At 36.9% G+C, this 24,997-nt stretch overlaps 1 protein-coding gene across 7 annotated transcripts in view; it reads left to right on the top strand.

Moving 5' to 3' along the window:
- Positions 1-24,640, top strand: part of dnajb2 (DnaJ heat shock protein family (Hsp40) member B2) — a 34,327-nt gene extending 9,687 nt beyond the window's left edge. For 2 of the 7 annotated variants that reach the window (XM_009304472.4, XM_073912023.1), the window contains exons 6-11: positions 3,540-3,629; positions 3,805-3,922; positions 4,896-4,966; positions 9,527-9,787; positions 17,789-17,848; positions 23,613-24,640. In XM_009304472.4, the coding sequence (XP_009302747.1) occupies positions 3,540-3,629; positions 3,805-3,922; positions 4,896-4,966; positions 9,527-9,787; positions 17,789-17,817 (569 nt within the window). In that variant the 3' untranslated portion in view covers positions 17,818-17,848; positions 23,613-24,640. 7 annotated transcript variants of the gene reach the window in all.
- The last annotated feature ends 357 nt before the right edge of the window (positions 24,641-24,997 follow it).

The following is a 24,997-nucleotide window of genomic DNA, read 5'->3' as shown; positions in this document are numbered from 1 at the left end:
TGAAAAATAGTAATTAAATGACTCACTCTGTCTAATCTTCAAGAAGAGCCCACAATTAGCTCCTCCATCATGTTCTGTGGCTGACTTGACTCGCGTCGCTTCTGTCACACGCTGTCCTGATCCAGAGATGCAGTTTCAGCTTCTCAAGATCTCGTTTGATCAGCCTCATTATTAGATTTACTTGTGGTTTTAAATAGTAGAAATAAAAATAAGCTTTATTGCCTCTTTGCTATTTTGAAAATACAGATATTATTTAGGTAGGCCACTATGCCATTATCTATTTTTGCTGCTCATTGCACATGAAACAATAACCACCAACTAATGAGAGCTACTGTAAGATTAAGAAAGATGATTGGTTTAAACTATTGTTCAGGACCAATACTTTAACGTGACTTTTGCTTTAACTTGCGTACAGTGAATACTGTCATGCATGCGTGAACACACAATGCACACAGTCTTCACATGCACTCTCTCTCTCTTTCTCTCTCTCTCTCACACACACGCAGGTATTTACCGCGAACAAAATAATGCTGAATCAATTAAATTAAATACCGGTAAGCAAAACACGAATATCTGACATTTCCCGGAATAGGATCCAGCAAGACCCGGCTCAAATTAAGCACAGATTTATATACATTTATATGCATTACTTATTATTATTTACATACATTTATATACATTATATCTTCATATAATGTCCCGCTGGGCAGCAACTTACGAAACTTTTTTTGTGAATAAAACGCGGTGGGACGAATGTTCGTGTGTGCCCAATAGAAATGAGGCAGCAGGCCAGGCATGAGAGAAAACACTCCATGGCAACGCTGCTGTAACTTTCACTGAGTAATGTTTCTCTGCATACACCAAGTCCAGCCGATGTCTCGCCCCATTGAGTCATATACCCCACCGTGATTGTAGGTTTGTTCAGCTCCGCACACAACACTGAAATGTGCCGTACATATCAAACTTGCGGGCTGCACTGATATTAAACTTGCAAATTAAGGTGGGGGCCACAAACTATTGTCCAGCAGGCCACGAGTTTGAGACCGTCGCTTTATATACTGTGGATTACCGAGACCAATGGTTCTTTACAATATTGTTGTCTGTGTATATTTTCACAGTAAATCAATGCAAGGAATTTAAAAAATAATGCCAATGTTTTTCACAAAACCATACAGAATAAATCATTTTGGAAGCAAGGTTTAGTTTTTACTACTGTTTACACTACAGGACTTTAAGCCAAATTCACAGTTTAACAATTTCACTAGCAGATCAGGCTGTGATAATTGGAAAATCAGTGCGTGGTTGGCGCTCGGCAGTCTTTATATGTGAACTTCTGATCGATGCATCAAAGTAACTCTTTAAAACATCTCCGACATCTTAATATTCCATAACAGCCGTCTTGGCCACACGTGGGTTTCAATTGTAGTGACAAGCCAATGAGAGAGACATGAGCTAAATGGCCATTGGCTGTGTTCCACAACACTTTTAGAAACCCTCTGGGTATTTTACCCGCCTCTATAATAAATTGTGTTTTACATCATCAAGTAAAATGAGGAAAGCTTACATGGACATATCCTCACCCCTCAATTTTGACAGATACAGAGGGAAGTTATCTAGTGAAGGGCATTCAAATAACTGAAATTGGACTGGAATACAGTTCTGGGGCCTCATGTACGAAGACTTGCGTGGAAATCATACTAAAACATTGCGTACGCACAAAGCTGTAAATATGCGTACGCAGAAAAAAATTCAGATGTATGGAACACTGCGTACGCCGAATCTCACGCATATTCTTTTGTAGATCAGAATGAACGTGAAACTGAGCGCAACATGCACAAGCACAAAACCCCTCCCTGCCTCCTCCCATGTATGAATATGCTAATGACTCTACTTTGGCAAAACCCAATGAAAAAGCAAAGGCAAAAGCAAGCAAAAAGAGAAACTTTGAACAGAATGTGAATTGAAGGTGCTGCTTTCGGAGGTAGACCGGAGAGAAACGGTGTTGTTTGCAAGTTTGTTCTCCGGAATTAACAACAAAAGAAAAAAAATAGAGTGGGAGAGTTTAGCTGAGTTTTGTCTGAACATGGCACTGTGGATTTTAAAAAGAAATAGTGTGATTTATATGTGTAAAATGTTGTAGTATCCTCAACAGTCTCAGTGGCGCAGCTCGTAAAAACGAAAGTTAAACATATTTTGACACGTTCGAGCATGAACTCGGTTCGAATCCAGCGTCTAATGAACTCATTCTTCTTTTTTTTCCCCCCGCTACATATCAGATTTTGCCTACTAATTATCACGAGAAAGACAAGTAGGAATCATTTATAAGTTTGTGCATCATATTTTATTTGCACATTTATTGAATGGAAATGTTTTTGATTTATTCACGCATGCAAATTCATCTTCACATGGTGCCTTTATAGCAATGTATGTGCAGTAGATCGCTTCCATTACATTAGGAAAACAGGCGACAGCTGCAAATTGCGCTTTAATGTTTAGCTGGTCAAATGTATGGTATGGAAACCTTATATACCTGCTAGATGGACCCGTCTCATACAGCTGCCATTGCAAGGCTCAGACACTTTGTAGATTGCAATTTAACACAACTGCCTCTAGGAGTCGCCAATGGAAATAAAACAGACACGCACAAAAAATGTGCGTACGCCAGCCATAAAGCTGGCGTGGAGCTGCGCACATTCCCACGTTCAGTTCATCGTTAGTAAATCCAAACGTGAGCGATTCTGAGCGTGAAACCTGGCGTACGCAAAGTTTTTGTGCGTACGCAGCAATTATACATGAGGCCCCTGGTGTTTAGGACCTCAACAGAAAAGTCTGTGATTGGCCAGAATGCTCATGGATGCACTCGCTTCACCCTGGGTTTACACAGTAACGAGAGTATATGAAACCTATATTTATCAGCTGAACTGTGCAGATACATAAGCGATCGATCCGCTGATAGATCTGCTTTTTGATGATGCTTTCAAAAGCTCCCTTGAACACTTTCAGTGAAGTTTTCAAACGCTGTGTGACAGTCATGTCATCATTACACATCAGCCGATAGGGATCTGCTCTTTCTGATGGCTCTGCCCTTAACATTTCATTGACTGTGGTTTGAGGGCTGGACTGAGATGTTAAGTGACATAGTTGTTGTCATATCTTGTAGTCCGCAACCGTCCTCTTGTGGATCAAATTACGTAGTGTGAACACCACATGGATTCAAAGACACAAAATCAAGTCATAATATCTGAAGGGCACAGAAAACTGCCAATGTTTAAAGCCATGTAGTGTGAACTAGGCTTAAAGAGTAAATTATGAAATTGCAAAGGCTGCCTTTCCTGTGAAGTTTGTAGCAAAAAAGTCACAGTAGTTTGTTGCAAGCTAGTAGTGCTATTTCTGGCCCGTGATCTGTAGATATGCTGATCTCCTGTAACGGTGAGAGTGTTTTCTCTGTTATAGAGTTTCCTTTACTCCAGTTGTTGTGAACAGGCTTATTATTCTCCCTTACCATGCTCTCTTTAACCCTCTGCATACTTTTCGTCTAGATGATTTCCCATTTGGTGGAATGCACAGTGGTTTTCACAGTTCCTCCAGACTTGGGCCCAGTCGCTTCTTCTCCTTTCCCTCAGCAAATGGTTGGTTTTTTAAAAATGGTTTCATTTGTTTATACAGTACATACAGCTTATGCTTTATCTTCTTCCAGAATATATTATAACATTGCTAACTTTGTTGTAGGCATGTTGTTTTTACTGTATGAGTGTAGCTATAACTGCTTTATGACAAATGTATTTGTTTTGTTTTAATCAACAGCTGATTTCACCTCCTTCTCGTCTTCACTGGGTGGGATGGGCAGCATGGGAGGGGCAAACTTTAAGTCTGTTTCTACTTCCACCCGTGTTGTCAATGGAAAACGTCTCACCACAAAAAAGTACGTTTGTTTCGTTTTTACTGATTTGATATTATATTGTAATTGTAAATATCATTTCAAAGTTTAGTTCACCCCAATATGAAAAATCTGTCACAATTTACTCAATGACTTTCATTCAAAAACAATGCAAGAATAAACCATGTTGGTTCCTGTTCATCAAGTACATACAATAGGTTGCAATTAGCATTCATATGTAAATAAAAGCCTAAGTTAAATATGTTTGTTTTAGAAAGCTAAACGTTTCTTCAGTGATTTATTTTTTGGTTTCTTCATGTTCATATATTTTGAGTTTTGGGTGTATATTTTTAAATGGGTGAACAGAAACCTGTCTGATTTGATAAAACAATTTAATTTGTTTTCTGAGGATGAGTAAATCATTCATTCAATTATTTTCCTTCGGCTTAGTCCTTTTATTCATCAGGGGTCGCTACAGCGGAATGAACCACCAAAATATCCAGCATAGGTTTTACACAGCAGATGCCCTTCCACCTACAACCCAGTACAGGGAAACACCCATACACTCTTACATGCACACTTATACACTATGGCCAATTCAGCTTACCCTATTTACCTATAGCGCATGTCTTTGGACCCAGAGGAAACCCACACAAACACGGATAACATGCAAACTCACACGGAAATGACAACTGACCCAGCTGGGACTCAAACCAGCAACTTTCTTGCTGTAAGGTGACAGTGCTAACCACTGAGCCAACATGTAAATCACGAGAGTTTTATTTTAAAGTTACTATTAACTATTAACATTTTTACTGCAATCATTTCAATGAAATAAGTAAACGGAATAACTGATGTAAACTTAAATAATGCAGAATACATTAAAGACAAAGGATAAAAGACGGTTGATACTTTTCTATATTTTATAGTTTGTCAGTACTTTTACTGAAGGTCACAGGAATTCAGGTTTGTTTATATAATTCCAATTATCTGATAAACACTGCACTTCTTCCCTCAGGGTCAGAGAAAATGGCCAAGAGAGAACAGAGGTTGAGGAGGACGGGGTTCTGAAAAGTGTCCTCATCAATGGTAATTCACTTTTTTTTTGCTATAATTTAATAATATAGTCCAAAGAAATCTTTATAGTTAATGTGCATGCTGCTGTGGGTATTAAAAACAGATTTTATCCGCTCCAACTTTATAACTCAGCCTAAAAAAGGCGATGCACTTGCAATTCTAATATACGTAGCCTACTCTAGGAAAACAAAATAATGTTTCCAAAGCAATTACTTCATGCTTACTGCTTTACTGCATTTTTAATCAAATAAATCTAGTCTTGGTAAGAATAAGAGACCAACATGTTTAATAAAATCCTTCCAGAAGGAGAAAAACACTTACTTATGTATGTAAAAATAGCATTGTTGAGTAATTTTTTGATTAGTCATTTTAAAATGATTTATTATTTGAGGAGTTCAGATGCAAAAACGTAAAAAAAAAGTGTCATCTTTAATTTTCCCCCAAAATGTTTTTTTTTCTCAGTCTTCTATGTTTACAGTACAGTAGGTGAGAGTTCAAAATGACTATTACCGCCGGGGCATATACCGCCGCTGTTTGAAACTGCTGCCGCTCTGTTTTTAGTGTATGACCGCAGTTTGTGATATAGCCGCCAGGGGGCACAAAGGGATGGGATGCGAACAGACAGAAATAGCCTATATAGCAGCTTCATATATGCTACTGTGCTTGTAAATGAGATTAAACAATAAGTTAAAGCATTGTAATTCCTTCATTAATCATTTAAAATATGTTAAGATGCTTTATTGTAAACTTTTTAAGTGCAAAGAGAACTCGTTTTGGTGCACCAATTGCCGCCGTCGCCGCGGTATGAATGGCGGCAAAAGGAACATTTTGAAGTAGTAACATCTGTATATTCAGTTATTCCATCTCTAAAGTCAACAAAAATAACCCATCCTTTGCCATAAGAGTAAAATTACTAAAACCTAGCACACAGCCTGAAAAAACATAGATAAAAATTTCAGATGCAAAAATCTCTAAGTGCCATCTAAACTCTTCCTTTATTATTTACTTTCTTTCAACCTTCAAGTACAATTTATTCTCCATTTGTAAGTTTTATGCAATGTACTTTTGCTCAATGTTTTGCTCAAAACATCTGTTTAAGCAGATGTATTTTTGGAACATAATAGCATACTGACACAAATGAGATGAGATACCTAACCCAACAGGCACGTGCACACAAAGGGCTCAACCTGTGCAGTGCACATGCCCTTTTTAGTCTTGAATAGAAAGTGCCCGTCCAAAATGATCTGAAGTGCCCCCGCTCCGCTCTTCACTTCGCGACAACAATGGGCTGATAACCCAGTCTGTTGTGATTAATCGATTGTGGTTCAGAGCAAGACAGAGAGACAGAGATGGGCCCACCACGGCCATGAAGTAGCAGATTATGTGAGAGCGCAATGCAGGAATGCAATAAAGCAATGCAGTTAAACACCAGCATATTACTCTACTTTTAAACCTAACCTCAATAATAACAACAAATTAAGCATTAATGTGCACACAGTGCCGAATTTGAACTATTATGAAAATTGATCACGCCATGCGTGTGAACAGCTGATGGTGGCCATAGCAAGACAAACGACAGAGGATTGCGCGTTCAGAAACGCATTTAAATCAGTAAAGGAAGAAGCATGCGTCACATTTTCAACGTGGTTTTGGACACAATGGGCTCTATTTTGACGGTCCATGCGCAGAGCGCAAAACGCAGGGCGCAAACGCTTTCAGGGCGTGTCAGAATGCATTTTTGCTAATTTAAGGACGGGAAAATCCGCTTGGCGCCTTGGCGCATGGTCTAAAAGGGTTGAGTTTATTTTCTTAATGAGTTATAGGTGTTTTTTGAGAATAAACCAATTAGAGCCTCATCCCCCATTCCCTTTAAGAGCCAGCTGCGTCGCGCCATAAGCGCATTTTGACGTAAAGTAAGTTCACTTTCGCTTTTGCTCTCGTGGATAGGGAAACCTTTACGCACAGACTTCAATTAGCCTATAAATAATTAATTTCGTTTGTTAAGCGCAAAGATTTGTTTCAAAACTATTTCTAAATTTAGTTCTAATTTCCAGCAAACGAATAAATGAACAATAATGACCAAGTGTGGTCAAAACACTGAGTTATTTCCAAATACACCTGCCATGCCCCATATGGTCTAAAACCTGACAGGTGGACAAATCTAAGCTTGTTTTTAATAAAACATATATAAATAAGAATATAATAAATAATACTGCTAATAATAATAACATTATACAAAAGCAAATTGAATGAACTGAAAAAGCCTCCCAAGATGAAGAAAGTAAGGCAGTGGTTTTTAAATCTTCATGTAGGCTAGAAATTAATATGTTTTGTGATATTTTAATAATTTATATTTATATTCTGTATATATCCTTATTATATATATATATATATATATATATATATATATATATATATATATATATATATCCTTAAGATTTTTCATATGTAAAGCTATTTGCGTATTGCTCTACATCTTGTTTGTAGTGTGTAAGCCAGGCGCACTTTGCGCCAGACAATAGACCGACTTTGTTCTGGTCTAAAGATCAGACTATTTACAGTTTCTCAAAATAGCAACGCGCCAAAACACGCCTGCTTTTTAAGACCAGAACGCCTGTGGGCTCACATTTGAGTGCAAATGCATTTGCTATTTAAACAGCATGGCGCAACACCTCAAAATGACCCTTGCGCTGAGCTAAAAGTACCAAAAGAGTATTGTGCCTTGCGCCACATTGCGCCAGGTGTATGATAGGGCCCCATATGTGAATAACTTCATGAAGGTTTAACCTGAGAGATAGAGTACAAGCACTGACTTATAATAGATAAGTGATTACAAGCTGCGCAGTCCAAGTTACAGCACACAATTAAAGACATAGTTTGCAAATACAGAAAACGAGGCAACAATTTTAATCACACTTACATGTTATGATCCAGAGGAAGAAGAAACTGGTCCATATAAACTGTAACAGTTACTGACAAAGTCCCATACATAATAGCTTCTGCTGCTGCTTTCTTTAATAGAACACGGCCGGCGAAATACATGCTGCAGGGTAGGTTATTGTATCAAAAATCATCTCATCGTCATCTTTGTGTCATGATCAGTCTTGTGATCTCCTGTGCTCCGCTAGTGTCTGAAGGGAAAGGCGTGATCACATTTTACCAAATCTGGTACTTCATATTTGGTGATGTACCGTGTCAACGTCGACTTGTTCAAGCAAAAAATCTGAACCTAACTCGATTTAGTTATTTAACTCTGAGTCGACTATTTCGCTAAAGAATCAATAGATTTAAACACGGTGCACTTTCAGCTTTAAACCTCAGCTGGATATTTCACTTCACTTAGAGCTGTGCTACACACTGCATGGAAGCTCATTTTCAAAAACCAATAATAGGGGCTCTTTAAACAGCAAGATGTGCATAAGTTTTTAAAAGTTTTTATCCAATAAGAACAAAAATTTGCATAAATGATGATGGAAACAGATGAATAAATTCCAGAATGCACATCAAAAAGTCATGTGATTTTGTTTTAACAGATCACAAGAAAAAAAAAAAAAAGCCCACATTGCACAATATTTGAACTGTTGTTTTGCTCATTGCAAAGTCCATTTAGCTAAAGTCATCAAAGTGGTTTGTTATTATTACCTCCAGAACAGTATTGAGTTCAAATCCACTGAAAGCTACTGGATGTTTGTTATGTTTAGTCTTCATCATTTGATGCACAAGTAATTTATAAGAAAAAAAAAGCCAACAGTGCCATCTCCTACAGCAGCAAATGTAATATTTCTGTTTGATATTTGCTGCCAGATTATAATGAAATCCCTATTTCAAGAGTTCACACTTAGCTCATGAATTGTATATAGCTTGTTTGGCGTGCTGTCCCAAGAGAGAGCCCTGAGCTCAAGAGATCCTCGAGCCCAGAGCTCCCCCCGTTCACAGGGTGAAGGGAGATTTAGCTCAGGTGCCAAGGCGAACTTCCTGAGAGTAAGACATTGGAAAAAAGATTTAGGCTTATTTATCTATAATATAGAGCACATTTGGATGGTGGGAGGAAATCGGGAAACCCGTGGTAAACCCACACGGACACGGGGAGAACATGCAAACTGCACACAGAAATGCCAGATGGCACAGCGAGGACCCAACGCCATTAGTATTCTTGCTGTGAGGCAACAGTGCTAGTTACTGAGCCACCGTGATATTTGGCCCATTCTGGATAAAGGTGGAAGAAGGGGAGGAGGGGGGGTTTCTTCTAGACGAAAGTTGTTGTAGAAAGGAAAGGAGGATATATATATATATAGTGACTTGGGATCCTCTGATTGGAGGATCATGAATAGTTAATGTGGACCAGCTGGGTCAATCACGAGCACATGCTCCTCTCGAAATTAGTTTAAAATTAAACATCACTTTGTATTTCCCTCATTTTACATTATATAAAATTGCATTGACTATGAATATAAAGTGTACATTTTTTAAATTCTGCCTGAACTAAATGATATATAGTAGTATTTTTTGTAGTATTTATACCAGCGTAGAACTAATAAAACTGACCTGACGTTCAGCTGTTTGTGTGTTCAGGTGTGGAGGACGAGATGGCTTTAGCTCTGGAACTGAGTCGCAGAGAACAGTCCAGTGAGCCGCCCAGACAGTCCCATCAGCCACTGCTCCGCCCCAACAATCACAGCTCTCCAAACCCAGCTTTACGATCCTACAGCGCTGCCCCGTTCTACCACTGCCCCAGTGCCAACGAAGACGAGGAAGATGAAGACCTGCAGATGGCGCTGGCCTACAGCTTATCGGAGATGGATGCACAGCAGCGGGCAGAGGACATGATCTCAGGTGCCGGGGGAGGAAGAGGGAGGATCTCAGGTGCCGTGGGAGGGAAAGGGGGGAAATCAGGTGACGGGACGGGAGGTGTTCAAATAAATCAAAACATGAGAGAGGAAACGGATGAATCAGATCAAAACACTCCTTCGTCTCCTGAGGACAGACTAACAGAACAGGGTCTGGCTAAGGGTTCAGAAGCTGTTATTGTGCAGGACAGGGAGAATGATAAAATGGCAGCCAATGGGACTAATGTGGTAAAAAAGCGAAGGAAGTGTCAGTGTGTTGTCTGTTAGGAGGAGTATGGAGGTTAATAGTATTTGTGTGTGCAATTAGCAGTGCTAACTCTACGTTTTTGCTCTTTTTCACTATTCTTTCTGTAGTTTTGGATTGTGCTTTAAGTTCAGTCTCTTGTGCCTTTGTGCAAGGATGACCGTTCTGAGTTTATATATTTTTTGCCTTGAGATATGTGCAACAAGTGCCAAAATGGGTTTATTTTCCACAAAGACAGGATGTTTTAAGGTACTATGTGCAATAGTTTAGAGAGACAAGCATGAAATATCCTGCGACCCGACAGATGTCACTGAAATTGGTGTCTTGGGATGTCATTTGCCAGCCTTGACTCTGCAAACAGTTAAAAATGGTCCGATTGCTTTTAGGCCAATCAGAAACCATTATGGCCTGTGAATCTCCTGGCGTCAGCTTGGCTGACATGTCTTTGAAGGGTGCCATTTTGGGATATTGGAAAGCAGTGGTAAGGTTAGCAACATGGCGAAAGTAACATAATGGCTCAAATCGTTTAGAACATTTTTAAATCCATTAATGAGCATGACTTATTACTAGGGCCAGAAGGTATTTCCGGGCATTTTTTGCTATTTCTGCTGAGAATTTGCTGAAGATCTGCAGATTTATGCGGAGTGATTTTGGGAGAGTCATAATAAACTTAATATACTGTATCAAATAAAAAAATAACACTTTTATTTATTGTTTACAATGCAAATCCACTTTATCTGGTAAACAAAACCAGTCTCTTCTATAATATATCTACTAAAAGACAGAAAATATTACTTTACACATTGTTTTGTAAATTAATCATATGAATATTTTTATATTAGTCAGTAATATTGCTGAAATTAATAAAAAAACTGAATAAATATAAATTTACACACATTTACACAAGTAGAAATCAACAGAATCAGTGATGGGCTAAAAATCTGCAGAATTCTGCGCGCACAGATTCTGTGTGGGCCTACTTATTACTCCTAAACCAATAAATTGAGTACTAACATTCTTACTCTGATGAGTATAAAGGAATAGCAACTAAGTTGCTGCACTAAGGGGCTGTTCACACAGAATGAGTTTTTCCTTTTCAGTGTGCTACTTATCTATTGTTTCTGTAAGTGCAGCAAATATTTTCAATTGATTCATGTGGAAGTTTAGAGTAAGTTCTCACATAGTGCATTAAAAGTAGGGCCAAAAGGAATCTGGCGATGTTTTTTGCTATTTCTGCTGAAAATTTTGGTAAACATCTGCGTATTTCTGTGGAATGATTTTGGGAGTGTCATAACTAAAACCTTCATATGTAAAATAAAAAATAATATCTTTTAAACTTTTATTTATGTTTAAAATGCAAATCCACTTAAATTAACTTTATTTGGTAAACAAAGCACGTCTCTCATAGAATATCTCTACTAAAAGACAGAAAATATTACTGTATAGACTGTATTGTAAATAAATCAGATTAACAGTTACATATTAGTCAATAAAATTTCTGAAGTTAATTAAAAACTGAATAAATATAGTATATTACACACATTTACACAAGTAAATTAACAGAATAAATGATGGGCTAAAAATCGCCGGAATTCTGCTTGCGCAGATTCCTCATAGGCCTAATTATAGGATTGAAAGCAGCACAAACAAAGCATTGACAGCAGCTGAGAGCATCAGAAATGTTGTGCATATGCAAATGCCGGGTGACAACCAATTGCTATAAAAGCAGGCAATGCAAGATGTTGACGTTTGTTTGCAAACTGGGGCCGGTTTCAGTAGGGAGGTTCAACCAACTTGGAGTTTTAAACTTTCACTCTCAGTTGATTTACCGAGAGATTAAAAACTCAGTTTTCGGTTTCAGAACAGCTGATCGGAGTTAAGCCAATCAAGTCTAAGTTAAGCACACACACCACGACTATAAAAAGGCATTATCAATGGAGCTCAGTTATTATGAGTCACTATGGCAATATCTGAAAAAAAAAAGAGATCAGCATTTCTTTCTCCAGCTGAACTTGATGTGCTCATGCAAAGTTATAGAAAATATGACCATATATTAAAAAAAAAGCAACACTGCTGCATCAGTGAAACAGAGACAGTGTGGGAAAACAGCTGCTCAAGTTAATGCGCAAGTTTACATTTAAAACATTCAAAGATTTAAGTAGAATAAAAAAAGTAATGCAATGCGTGACGTTTATCAACTTTTCTTTTAAAAAAGTGGGGAATTGGCCATAATTTTGAGGTTATTTCAGATGAAATTGCATTAGATTACATAAAATAGGCTACTCTAGCCAATAGTTTCTACAACAAATTCGACAAAACTAGAGTGCATATAATCTTAGCTTAATGTTCAGTGGAAATATTTGAGTTAAGGTTCACACTTTTACACATGTTGGCCAGTTTAGGATAACATTTCTAAAATGTTAGAAAAGATGTAAAAAAAAGTTTTTTAAAGATTTAAAAGTGCACTTGTGTGTCTGCCTTTATTATTGATCAAGTTGTAGAGGTTAATGTGACATTTAAAATGTGAGTTAAACTAAAAAAATGTTTTTAGAATGAGCAATAATGCCATTAATCTAGTACTGCACATGTCCCTGTCGAAGGTTAGTGAATTTAAGCTAATTATTTATTTTTTGCAGTAATATCAAAGGTAACACTTACTGTAAAACTATAGTATTAAATCAAATTGTAATTTCCAAAAAAAAAGGACAAGCCATTCTCTTAACTTTGTTCTTTGTGTGACTTAAATGTAGGCAATGAATGAGTAAGGCTAAGGCAATAAATACTGATTCGGCTGTAAAAAGGGGAGGAGACAGACAGAAACTCAAGAGTTTAAAGAATAAACCCTGCTCCTGACCAGGTTAGGTTCACAAAGTATCACGGTAAGCTTGACTTACCCAGCTTTCTCGAATTTGACAAACTAGCCATTTTGAAATGGTAAACCCAGAGTTTCTCTCATTTCAGGGTAATAACGTAAGTTTTCACTTAAACTCCTTTCTGAAATGGGGCTCTGGTGGATGAGCTGAAATCACTTACATAAGCTCTTATAAAAAGTAACTTTCATCATAAATACTTTATAACCTTAAATATGAATACTTAATAAACCTTACCCCTGCTGCAAAAGAATGTATGCCTGTGTTGATGATTTCTTCTAAACAGCCTTTAAGCAATGCACATGTGATAAATGTTGTCTTGCATCTAGCTAAAACCGGCGTTTTCAGCCCTAAATTTGCCCTAGACTATTCAGAGGAGTTCAAAAACGTTACAAATTGCTGCTTCTTTTGTTTTATAAGCAAAGATGCATTCAGTGTGAATGAGCCCTAAACCAGTAATTATTAAAGGATAGTTCAAGTTATAATTTTGTTATCATTTAATTACTATTCATTGTTTAAAACCTATTTGAGTTTCTGTTGAACACAAAAGATTATTTTGAAGAACGCCAGAAACCTGTGACCATATTATTTGTATTAGTATCATAGGACGCGTCCGAAACCGCCTACTACTCAGCAGGTACTGCATTTGAATTTAAACGTACTACTCTGCCGTCAGAAAAGTACGTTCTATACAGTATGAATGTGAGAAGTATGAATGGAATTCGGACGTACTACATCCGCCATGTTGTCATGGTCACCTGACCTACCTGTGTCAGTTGCATCGCTTCACTTCCATTCATGAATTCTCCCGCGGGTAATTATGGGATAGCGCAACATGCATGGGATGCGCACTTCAGAATCTTGCCGGAAATAGTAAGTCATCCGGGTACTCGCATACGGATTTTCAAATTTTATAAATTCGGACATACTACTCAGCTCTCATGCATATTTTAGCATACTATATAGTATGGAAGTATGCGGTTTCGAACGCAGCCAGTGTATTTGTTTTTCCTACTATGTAAGTCAATGGTTACAGGTTTTCAGCTTTCTTCAAAATAATCTTTCGTGTTCAACTGAAAAATAAACTCATAAAGGTTTGAAAACACACAAGAGTAAGTAAATGATTTGTTCATATTCATTTTTTGGTGAATTACCCTTTTAACAGAGGCCTTAGCAAAACCCTAGTCAGGATAACTAATTTATACTCATAGTTTGGTTAAATTCCTAAAAATAAATATTAAGGGAATGGTTCACCCCCCCAAAAAAATCTAAATGTAAACTAATTTACAAGTGGATTTAAACCTTTTATTCTCTCTCTCTCTGTTCAACAGAAAAATATATGTTTTGTAGATTGTTGTAAACTAGTGACCATTGACATCCCAGTAGGAACAAAATAAGTGAAGTTTATTTATAAACTATTTTCAAGAGGATCACATGCTTATGAATGACCACGGCTGGTCCCACATTAGCCAATACACGATTCACCATCAGACTATTCCTAAGCCATTATAGATAACAAATAGGTTCCATACCATAGTCATCTTCGTTTTGAAGAATCCCCCCTTCCACCCCTACTCCTTTCCTAGATTAGAACTCTTGCCTCAAAGCAAGAACGTCAGTGGTACTAGTCCTTACCAAGCCAGCCAACGTTTCTGTGTGGAGTTTACATGTTCTCCCTGTGCTCGTGTGGGTTTCCCCCTTTCCTCCCACTATCCAAAAACATGCGACTTAAGTTAATTGACTAATCCAAATTGGCACCATAGATGTGCTCCTAGTCAGCAGTTCTATTCTTCATAGCAATTCCTAATTGGTAATTAGCTACAAACAGCAGGGGAGTTCTCGAGACCTACCTGAGCTCAAACTCCCCTCTCGCCCTGCAAACGGTAGGGAGCCCCGGGCTCGACGATTTTATGAGCTCAGGGCACTCTCCCAGGACTTCATGCCAAACAAGCTTTATAATCAATCATCAGCTAAGTGTGAACTTTTGCAATACTATGGAAATCAATGGCTACAGGTTTCCAGCAAAAAAGTCTTATGCAAATGACAGAATAAAAATAGGCTTTTTTGGTTAAATATTCCTTAAATCATCCTTGTTTCAATTCTGTATGCTGTTTTTTGCACCACTAAAGGAGAAATCATTTTGTAAAAATATTCTTCTTGTGTATTTGCAATAATAACAACCAGTATTTGAAGGATAATTAGTTGGCTTCCATTCCTAATGAACTTTGCATTCATTTATCCAGCAATGCTCCATTTATCAGTGTTCACATACATCACGTTTGAAATACTTGTTTGTAGGATGCTGATTCTCTAGTTCTTATCTGATTTTTTTTTTACTGTGCATTTGTCATTCCCGCAAAGGGTACCTGTTGAATGTGAAGTGTGAAGGTGATTTTTTTTAGATAGGGTAAGTTTGCACAAAGACTTCAAGAAAATCTGCCTCTAAAAGCTAATGTTTAGTGATTAGCGCTCCTACGATGGATTGCAATGACTAATCATGACTCTGCTAGTAGGACATGTATGAGAATGTAGATCCAATTATCTCAGTTTTTAAGAATGTGCCAAATAACTGACTGGGAGAAACTCTCCTTATTAGATTTATAGGGATCATACATCAGAATTATTCAGCATTTATGTGCTTTCTTGGTAATTTTTTTGTGCTTTCTCGGATATGAATGCATGGCTATTGTTGCCAAGGCTGTATTTCACATGTTAGCCAAAGAAGCACATTTGTTTTGTAAGAACTGTCGGCTTTGTGCTCTAAACACCCAGAATGTCGAAAAGTATTCTGCTTTAAAACACTAAAATGAAGCACACGAAGTTTAAATGTGATTCAATGCTCAGAAAGTGCTATTTAAGTGACAGAACTGTAATGAATGCTGTTTCAATTATTGTTAACATGTTGTTTTTAACATGAGGAACAATAAAATGTAAAAATGAAACACTTTTGTTCATAAGAGTTCATTTATTAATTTTTATTTAATTTTAGGAGCATTTTTGTTGGGCTAGTATTACGTATTTTTACATTTATTAACTTTTTTTGCCCTTTACAAACTTTTATGCCTTAAATAATTTTTTAAAGGTAACATCAGATGACAAACATCAGATGATATTTTACAAATTGATATGATTCTATATGGTATGATTGTATACATGGTGGGTGTGTATATATTTAACAGTTAAAGTCAGAATTATTAGACCCCCCTTTGATTTTGATTATTATTTTTTTTTAATGTTTCCCGAATTATGTTTAACAGAACAAGGAAATTTTCACAGTATGTCTTATAATATTTTTTTCTTCTGGAGAAAGTCTTATTTGTTTTATTTCGGCTAGAATAAAAGCCGTTTTTAATTTTTCAAAAAGCATTTTAAGCATTAGCCCCTTTAAGCTATTTTGTTTTTCTATAGTCTACAAAACAAACCATCGTTAAATAAAATATTGCCTAATTACCCTAACCTCCCTAGGTTAACTAACAAACCTAGTTAAGCCTTTAAATGTTACTTTAAGCTGTAGAAGTGTCTTGAAAAATATCTAATAAAATATAATTTACTGTCATCACGGCAAAGATAAAATAAATCAGTTATTAGAAATGAGTTATTAAAACTATTATGTTTAGAAATGTGTTGAAAAAATCTGCTCTCTGTTAAACAGAAATTGGGGAAAAATAAACGGGGGCTAATAATTCAGGGAGGCTAAATATATATATATGTTTGTTGAATTTTTTTTTTTAATGGTAGTGCAAATAAACACCCTTTTTAAACTGTCAAAAGCACCTCAGTCCACAGCAAACTGTTTTGCTCTCTCTAAATGCTCAACTTAGCTCATCCCTCAATGGGATTTGCTAACAACAACAAAGCATTATTATAAACAAATTTCCATCTTTTAAATGCAATTTAGATGTAAGTTCAGCTTTATATTTCCTAGAGGTAAAGCAGTCAGGCGAAAATAGTTTTTCCTTACTCATTCTGGGAAATTCCCTTCATACAGTTTATTTTTTTATTTATTTATTTTTTATTTCCCAAATGATGTTTAACAGAGCAAGGACATTTTTACAGTATGTCTGATAATATTTTTTTCTTCTGGAGAAAGTCTTATTTGTTTTATTTCGGCTAGAATAAAAGCAGTTTAAGCCCTTTAAGCTATTTTTTCCCATAGTCTACAGAACAAACCATTGTTATACAATAACTTACCTAATTACCCTAACCTGCTTAGTTACCCTAATTAACCTAGTTAAGCCTTTATATGTCACTATAGGCTGTATAGAAGTGTCTTGAAAAATATCTAGTAAAATAATATTTACTGTCATCACGGCAAAGATAAAATTAATCAGTTATTAGAAATGAGTTACTAAAACGATTATGTTTAGAAATGTGTCAAACAAATCTTCTCTCCATTAAACAGAAATTGGGGAAAAAAGTAAACATTGGGGCTAATAATTCAGGGGGCTACTAATTCTAACTTCAACTGGGAGTTCTGTGTTAGGCCTCTGTGTAAGATCACTTCATTGTTCAAACACAGAAAAAACAGAGGGCACCATCCTTGCTAACTGTTTACAAAAAGGGGTGGGAATGGGATGGAGTCCATAGTTTGCTCGGAAATTAAAATTGCTCTATTATGTCACATGAACACATTCAGACAGTTACTAAAAACCAGCTTGTTTTTTCAATATAAAAGTGAAACAAATTTCAGGTGGGATATTTTTCCATGTTTCTGCTACAATCTACAGTTATTGTTGTCATTATCAGCACATTCGTTGAATCATTCCCACTCATGGGTTGCATTTGTAAACCTTCTGTTCAACTATTATGTTTTTAATTTTGTTTTTCCTGAGCCTGTTTTTTTTTACCTGATTTATTCTCCCTGCCGTTACAGAGTTCGACTTCCAGGCCTCCACAGGCTGATCTGTGGCTGTGACTTCTCTTACCCCCAGAGGTAAAAAAAAAGTAGTGTAGCTTTCTCTGCAGATCTGACTTCAGGGTTTTTCACACTGCATTTAACCCCAGGTCATTATTGTCATTCTAAACCCACAAATAATAATCACCGGTAATGGATTGTTTAACCTTTGTACAGTGCATTTGGAAAGTATTCACAGGACTTCACATTTTCCACATTTGGTTATGTTCCAGATTTATTCCAAATTGTATTAAATTCATAAGTTTTCTTCAAAAAGCTACGAACAAAACCCATAATTACATGTTTTTTGCTTATTTGGGGGGCGGGTTGGTCACATGTAGATAAGTTTCACATGTAGATAAGTTTTCACAGCTTTTGTTCAATACTTTGTTGAAACTCAAGTCTTCTAGATTGGCACACCTAGTTTTAGTATTTTTTGCAGTACTTCCTAAGAAGTGTTGATGCACAGCTTTTCTTTAGCCCTTCAGAGATGTCGTCATTTATCTTATTTGCGCTCTGTCGCGAGGGAGGTGAGCGCAGGTATTTACTCCAGGAGCCAACTCCGGGGCGGCCCGTGGCATAGACAGTATAGGCAAATGCTAAGGGCGCTGTATGTCCAGGGATGTGCCAGAAATGAGCGCGGTTAAGTTGGTTTTGTTTTTGATATTCCTGACACATTCAGTTATAGTGGCAATAACTCAAAAACCTCTCACCCTAAAAATATCTAAAGTGTGTTTCCTACAAAAAGACAAAGCTGGTAATGTTTCACAGCTGTCTTTTTCTTTTTTCTTTTCGCTTGACATTACTACCACTGCTCCGTTTAAGCCCACGCAATATACGTTTAGCCGGGAGAGCTCGCGCTGAGCGGAGCTCTCAGTCAACGTCAGAAAAGTGCTTCTTTTTTTTTCTTTTTGCTTCGCCCAGCGTGAGCTCTCCCGGCTAAACGCATATTGCGAGGGCTTAAGTGTGTATGTTTGTGTGTGTGTGTGTGTGTGTGCCTGTACATGTTTTTGTGACATATCAGGACACAAATCTGTATAATGACATGGGTATGACACCGGTATTACAAAAGGGAGGTGAAATATGAGGACATTGGTGACGTCCTCGTTCTCAAAATGCTTATAAATCCTACAGAATGAGTTTAATCAGACAGTAAAGCTGCACACAGTCTCCTGTGATGGTTGGGTTTAGAAGTGGGATGGGGTGAGGGCCAAACAATATATGGTTTGGACAGTATAAACTGAATGGAAACCTATGTAATGTCCACACTTTTCACAAAAACAAACGTGTGTGTGTGTGTGTGTTTTTGTGTGTGTGTGTGTGTTTGTGTGTGTGTGTGTGTGGGGGGGGGGGTTGTTTGTTTGTTTGTGTGTTTGTGTGTGTGCGCGTGTGTGCGCGCGCGTGTGTGCGTGTGTGTGTGTGTGTGTGTGTGTGTGGGTCTCTGTGTGTGGGTGTTTGTTTGTTTGTTTGGTGCTGTCTATGTTTGTGTATGTGTGTGAATGAGAGACAGTGTGGTGCTTTGTGAGACAGCTTGTTATAGCCTCCCGCCAAAATATAACAATGTGTATGTAAGCAACGTCACTGCACCGTGATGCACCGAGATATCGAATTGAACCGAATCGATGGCATGATAATCGTTACCGAACCGTGAGATAAGTATAGGTTCACACCTGTACTGTGTGTTTAGGGTTTTTGTCCTGTTGGAAGATTAACCGTAGCCCAGTCTGAGGTCCAGAGTGCTCTGGGGCAGGTTTAGGATTAAGCAGATGCCTGGACATTAATCTTCACAGAGTGCTCTGGGCCTCCCAGTTTCTGTCACTGAAAAACTTCTCCACTACATGACGCTGCACCACAATGCTTTACTATTCACCTTATTCACCGTGTACGAGCGGGCGAAGCTATTTGATTATTTCTGGCTCTAGACTTCTATTCTCATTCACTTTCATTCATTTTTAGATGTTAAAAACAGCTCGTTTTGCTGCCTAATGTTTCTAACTGATAATCTCTCATTATATTATTCTACTTTGTCTGTTTAGTCATGCAAACACTTGCTTTTAGAGGAAGTAGTTTGAACATTATCTGTAATTTATTATTCCTAGTTATTTCGCCTATAGGCGACTGAATCGGAAGTTCTAAAACAATGGATCGTACTTTCGCATTAAAGAACAAGGTCAGTTGGGATGGTAAAAAAATGTGGGAAAGGTCATGCACTGTAAATACTTTCTTGATGCACTGTAATGTAATAGCAACTGTTAACCAATCACATGACTCATGTATCTACACTTGGTACAGTAGCCGAAATAGTCATACCTGCCAACATTTGTCTCTGAAAATCTGGGAGAGCGGGTGGGGGGCTGAGGAGGAGGAAGTGTCCGTCCTGTTCTTTACAGAAGGTGGAAAAAGCGAAAAGTGGGGGTAGGGAGGATGTATCTGTGTCCAGTGCCATTCAGAGACATGACATGGGCGGGTAAACCAAAAATTGTGCACTGCAAAAAATGCTTTTCTTGCTTAGATTTTTTTGTCTTGTTTCTCGTCTAAATATCTAAAAATTTCTAAATCAAGAAGCATTTTCTAGACAAGCAAAACATACTGTCTTGTTTTGAGAAATAATATGCCACTATTAAGTGAGTTTTTCCTTAAAACAAGCAAAATAATCTCCCAATGGGGTAAGCAAAATAATCTTGTTTTCTTTTGACATAAGATTATTTTGCTTACCCCATTGGCAGATTATTTTGCCTGTTTTAAGGAAAAACTCACTTAATAGTGGCATATTAATTCTCAAAACAAGACAGTGTGTTTTGCTTGTCCAGAAAATTCTTCTTGATTTAGGAATTTTCAGATATTTGGACTAGAAACAAGACAAAAAATCTAAGTAAGAAAATCATTTTTTGCAGTGTGTGTGGAGCGGAAGGGGTGCCTGGTCTGTTCTATGCACCAGGCACCGGCTGCCATCTGAATAGTTAGCACTCCGGGGTTGTTACAGACTGTACCAAACACCTTAGGACTGGGAGAAGGGGAAGTTTTCCGGGATACATGACAAAACTGGACGTGTTTGAAATACAGTAGACTACCAGAAAAAACGGGAGTGTTGGCAGATATGGAAATAGTGCACATGGCATGTTTTTGTGGAAAATTTCATTTATTTATTTAATTAATGTAATTAAATAATTCATTTATTTATTATCTGGAAAACAATTTTGGTAGCATTCTGCAATATAGAGGATGCGTAACACTAGATCTGCTAGATGTAAACAGGTCACATCATTCTGGTTTCAGAGTGAGGTACTAACTCCTGTTAGTTTTTCACCATATAAGAAAGCTGATCTACAACAACAAGTGTTTAATGACATACATGTGAGCTCTGAGATTGTTAATACGTTTTATGATGTTCTGCTGAACCAAACTTGTTCCTGGAGGGCCGGTGTCCTGCAGATTTTAGCTCCAACCCTAATCAAACACACCTGAACAAGCTAATCAAGGTCTTACTGGGTATACTTGAAACATCCAGGCAGGTGTGTTGAGGCAAGATGGAGCTAAACCCTGCAGGGACACCGGCCCTCCAGGACCAGGAATGGTGACCCCTGTGCTAATTGTTGTGTTTAACAAATTTTTATGTTTTGTTTACAGACAACAACATTGTATTATGCATGTCAGGCCGGTAGTTGATGTTACTTTCTTAAACACAGACTGAACACAAAAATCACATGTATGACATCAAAGTTTACACGAAACTGCATTTTAACAGTTTATACAGAGGTGAAAACGGCATCATTTTCAAAACCTGTCTGTTTTCAGGAATCCAAAATGCAGGTATTGTGTATAAAATACCAAAAGAGTTTCAAAAAAACTGTAGTTTTGAATCAAAACAGTTTAAAACCTTCCTAGATAGAATGAAATATAAGCATATGAATACTCAAGATTCATTTTTTCAACATATGAGCAGTATAAAAATGTGAATTAAAGAGTTAGTTCATCCACAAGTAAAACTTTCCTCAATATTTATTCACCACTCAAGTGGATCTAAACTTGACATTGGCAGCCACAGTAGGAACAAACAATACTATGGCAGATAATAGCTGCTTATTTTCAAATTTTCCTTTGCGAACAATAAAAGAAAGTCAGTTTTGGAACAAGCGGTGTTAGTAAAATAAATGTTGACAAAAGTTTGGGTAAACTTTCCTCTTAAGATTCAGGGCTCTATTTTGATGATCCATGTGCACAGTGCAGAGCGCAGGGCGCAAACGCATTCAGGGCGTGTCGGAATCCACTTTTGCTAATATAAGGATGAAAAAATCAGCTTTTCGCCATGGCGCATAGTCTAAAAGGGTTGAGCTTATAGGTGTGTTTTGGTTGTTTTGAGAATAAACCAAACAGAGTCTCTTCTCCCATTCCCTTTAAGAGTCAGTTGCATCGCGCCATAGCACATTTGCTATTTACATGACGGACTTTGTAAGTGGAAAAACTGAGCACTACACTAGCAAGAAAGCAGTTAAACAGCACCTGCAGTGCGAGAATGAGAGATGAGCCTCCTCATTATTTACTTTCACTTTCACTCTCGTGGATAGGGAAACTTCTTGTACGCACAGACATCCTTTAGCCTATAAATAATTAATTGTGTTTGGTAAGCGCACAGATTTGTTTCTAAACTATTTTTTAAATTCAGTTCTAATTTCCAGCAAACGAATAAATGAACAGTAATATCGAAGTGTGGCCAAAAAACTGAGTTATATCCTAATACACATGCTATACTCCATATTGTCTAAAACCTGACAGGTGGACAAATCTAGGCTTGTTTTTAGTAAAACAAATATAAATAAGGATATAATAAATAATACTGCTAATAATAATAATAACATTAAACTGAAAAAGCCCCCTGAGATGAAGAAAGCATGAAAGTATGTTTTTTTTATTTTTATGTAGGCTAGAAAATAATATATTTTGTAATATTATAATCCTTTATATTTATATCCTTATTATATCCCATATATATCCTAATATTTGATTCTTTTTCATATGTAAAGATATTTGTGTATTGCTGTACATCCTGTCTGTATTAAGCAATGTGTAAGCGAGGCGCACAACTTCTGCACAACGTTCTCTGCACTGGACTTTAGACCGACTTTGTTCTGGTCTATTGAACAGTCTATTAAAGTTTCTCAAAATAGCAACGTGCCAGCAACGCGCTTCCTTTTTTAGACCAGAACGCCTATGGGCGCACATACAAAACGACACTTGCAACTAGCAAACAACAATTGCGTCGTGCCTTGCGCTGCATTGCACCGGGTGTATGATAGGGTCCTAAGTGGTAAAGAATGACCCAGGGTTAACTACAAGTGTGAAAATCCCTTTTTTAGAGTGTAGCTAGTTTTCACTTCTTCTCCCTGTGCATAATTAATACACATTGTTTGTTTGTATAAGTTTGCTGCTCCTACTGTACGCTGTGAAAAAAATGCTGGGTTCCACACAATTCCTTCCTGTTGTCCCACACAAATCAATTAAGTTAATCTCTTCATTTTAACAAATTTAATTAGATTTATCGTAAAACAATTAAGTGGCCCCAAAAATGAATAATTAAGTTGTTTTAACTAATTTTAAATAATTGTTTTGAACAAACAGTATTGTTTTAGGTGTATTACATACAGTATTCCAGTAAAATACTGGATGAAGCATAAAAATACAAATAATAGCATCAAACAACAAACAGTTCTCAATTCATCAATCAGTGTTGTTTTAATAAAGCGAACACGCCACAGACCATTGTAAAGCAACACTAATTCAAGATTCATCCATTTACCCTCAACAGGTGACGTGTTTCCCGGTGCTCAGCTCTGTCTTTCTGTCTCTCTCTGAGTTTCTGCCTGGCACACCTGCTGCTCAGACCCTTTTCAAAGTTTTATTTGGAAAAAAAACCCAGGCAACACTACATAAAGGTCAATAATGTATGTGCTATGTATGTGTGTTTGTGTATGAATGTGTGCTCAGCCTTGGAGGGGGAACACTGGATTACTTTTCATATACAGTTGAAGTCAGAATTATTAGCCCCCCTTTGATTTTATTTATTTATGTATTTATTTTTTAAATATTTCCCAAATTATGTTTACCAGATTCAGGAAATGTTTACAGTATGTCTGATAATATTTTTTCTTCTGGAGAAAGTCTTATTTGTTTTATTTCGGCAAAAATAAAAGCAGTTCTTAATTTTTTAAACACCCTTTTAGGGATAAAATTATTAGCCCCTTTAAGATATATATTTTTATCGATAGTCTACAGAACAAACCATCGCTATACAATAACTTGCCTAATTACCCTATGCCTGCTTAACCTAATTAACCAAGTTAAGCCTTTAAATGTCACTTTAAGCTGTATAGAAGTGTCTTAAAAAATATCTAGTCAAAAAATATTTTACTGTCATCATGGCAAAGATAAAATAAATCAGTTATTAGAAATGAGTTATAAAAACTATTATGTTTAGAAGTGTGCTGAAAAAAATCTCTCCGTTAAACAGAAATTGGAAAAAAAAATAAACAAGGGGGCTAATAATTCAGGGGGATAATAATTCTGACTACAACTGTAGATGTTAATTCATGACCTGCACTGATCAGATGTGTGTAAAAGTTCAAGTGTCTTAAGGACAGGATTTTTCATCACCAATTTTGATAATGAATGATTCAAGCCGGTGATGAATGTATAGTTGCACTTGAAATGCTGCATTGTAGAAGTGATTGTCCTCAATACGTTGTGATAAAGGTCTCATATTTATTTGTGAAGGGTTTTTTTGTTTGTTAAAGCCCTGTTTTGTTTTGTTAATTAAATGTTTTGTTTGTTTTAAACTGAGTTTTATTAGAATTTAATATTTTTTTGTATTATATTTTAAAATTAGTTATTCCTTTGATCATTACTCAGCCTTCAGTGTCACATGATGTCTCATAATTTATTCTAACATATTGATTTGTTGTTAAAGAAACGTTCATATTGGCTTTAGAAAGGTAACACACCTTTAATCTGCTGTAATTCTTTTCATCATCCTTCTCCTTTAACTGCATCTAGAGCTTTCAAGCTGTAACCACCTTGGCTTACAACTTCAGATTTTTTTTGTCTCATTATTTCGTTAAAACTTCAGAGTTTTCATAAAACTGACAATTAAATGTATGAAAAAAAAATATTGAGTGTCAAAACCTCTTACAGAGT

The sequence above is a fragment of the Danio rerio genome, chromosome 9 (assembly GCF_049306965.1).
Source record: "Danio rerio strain Tuebingen ecotype United States chromosome 9, GRCz12tu, whole genome shotgun sequence".
Lineage (NCBI taxonomy): Eukaryota > Metazoa > Chordata > Actinopteri > Cypriniformes > Danionidae > Danio > Danio rerio.
The sequence above is the reverse complement of the archived record's forward strand: the minus strand, read 5'-3'. Positions and strand labels throughout refer to the sequence as shown.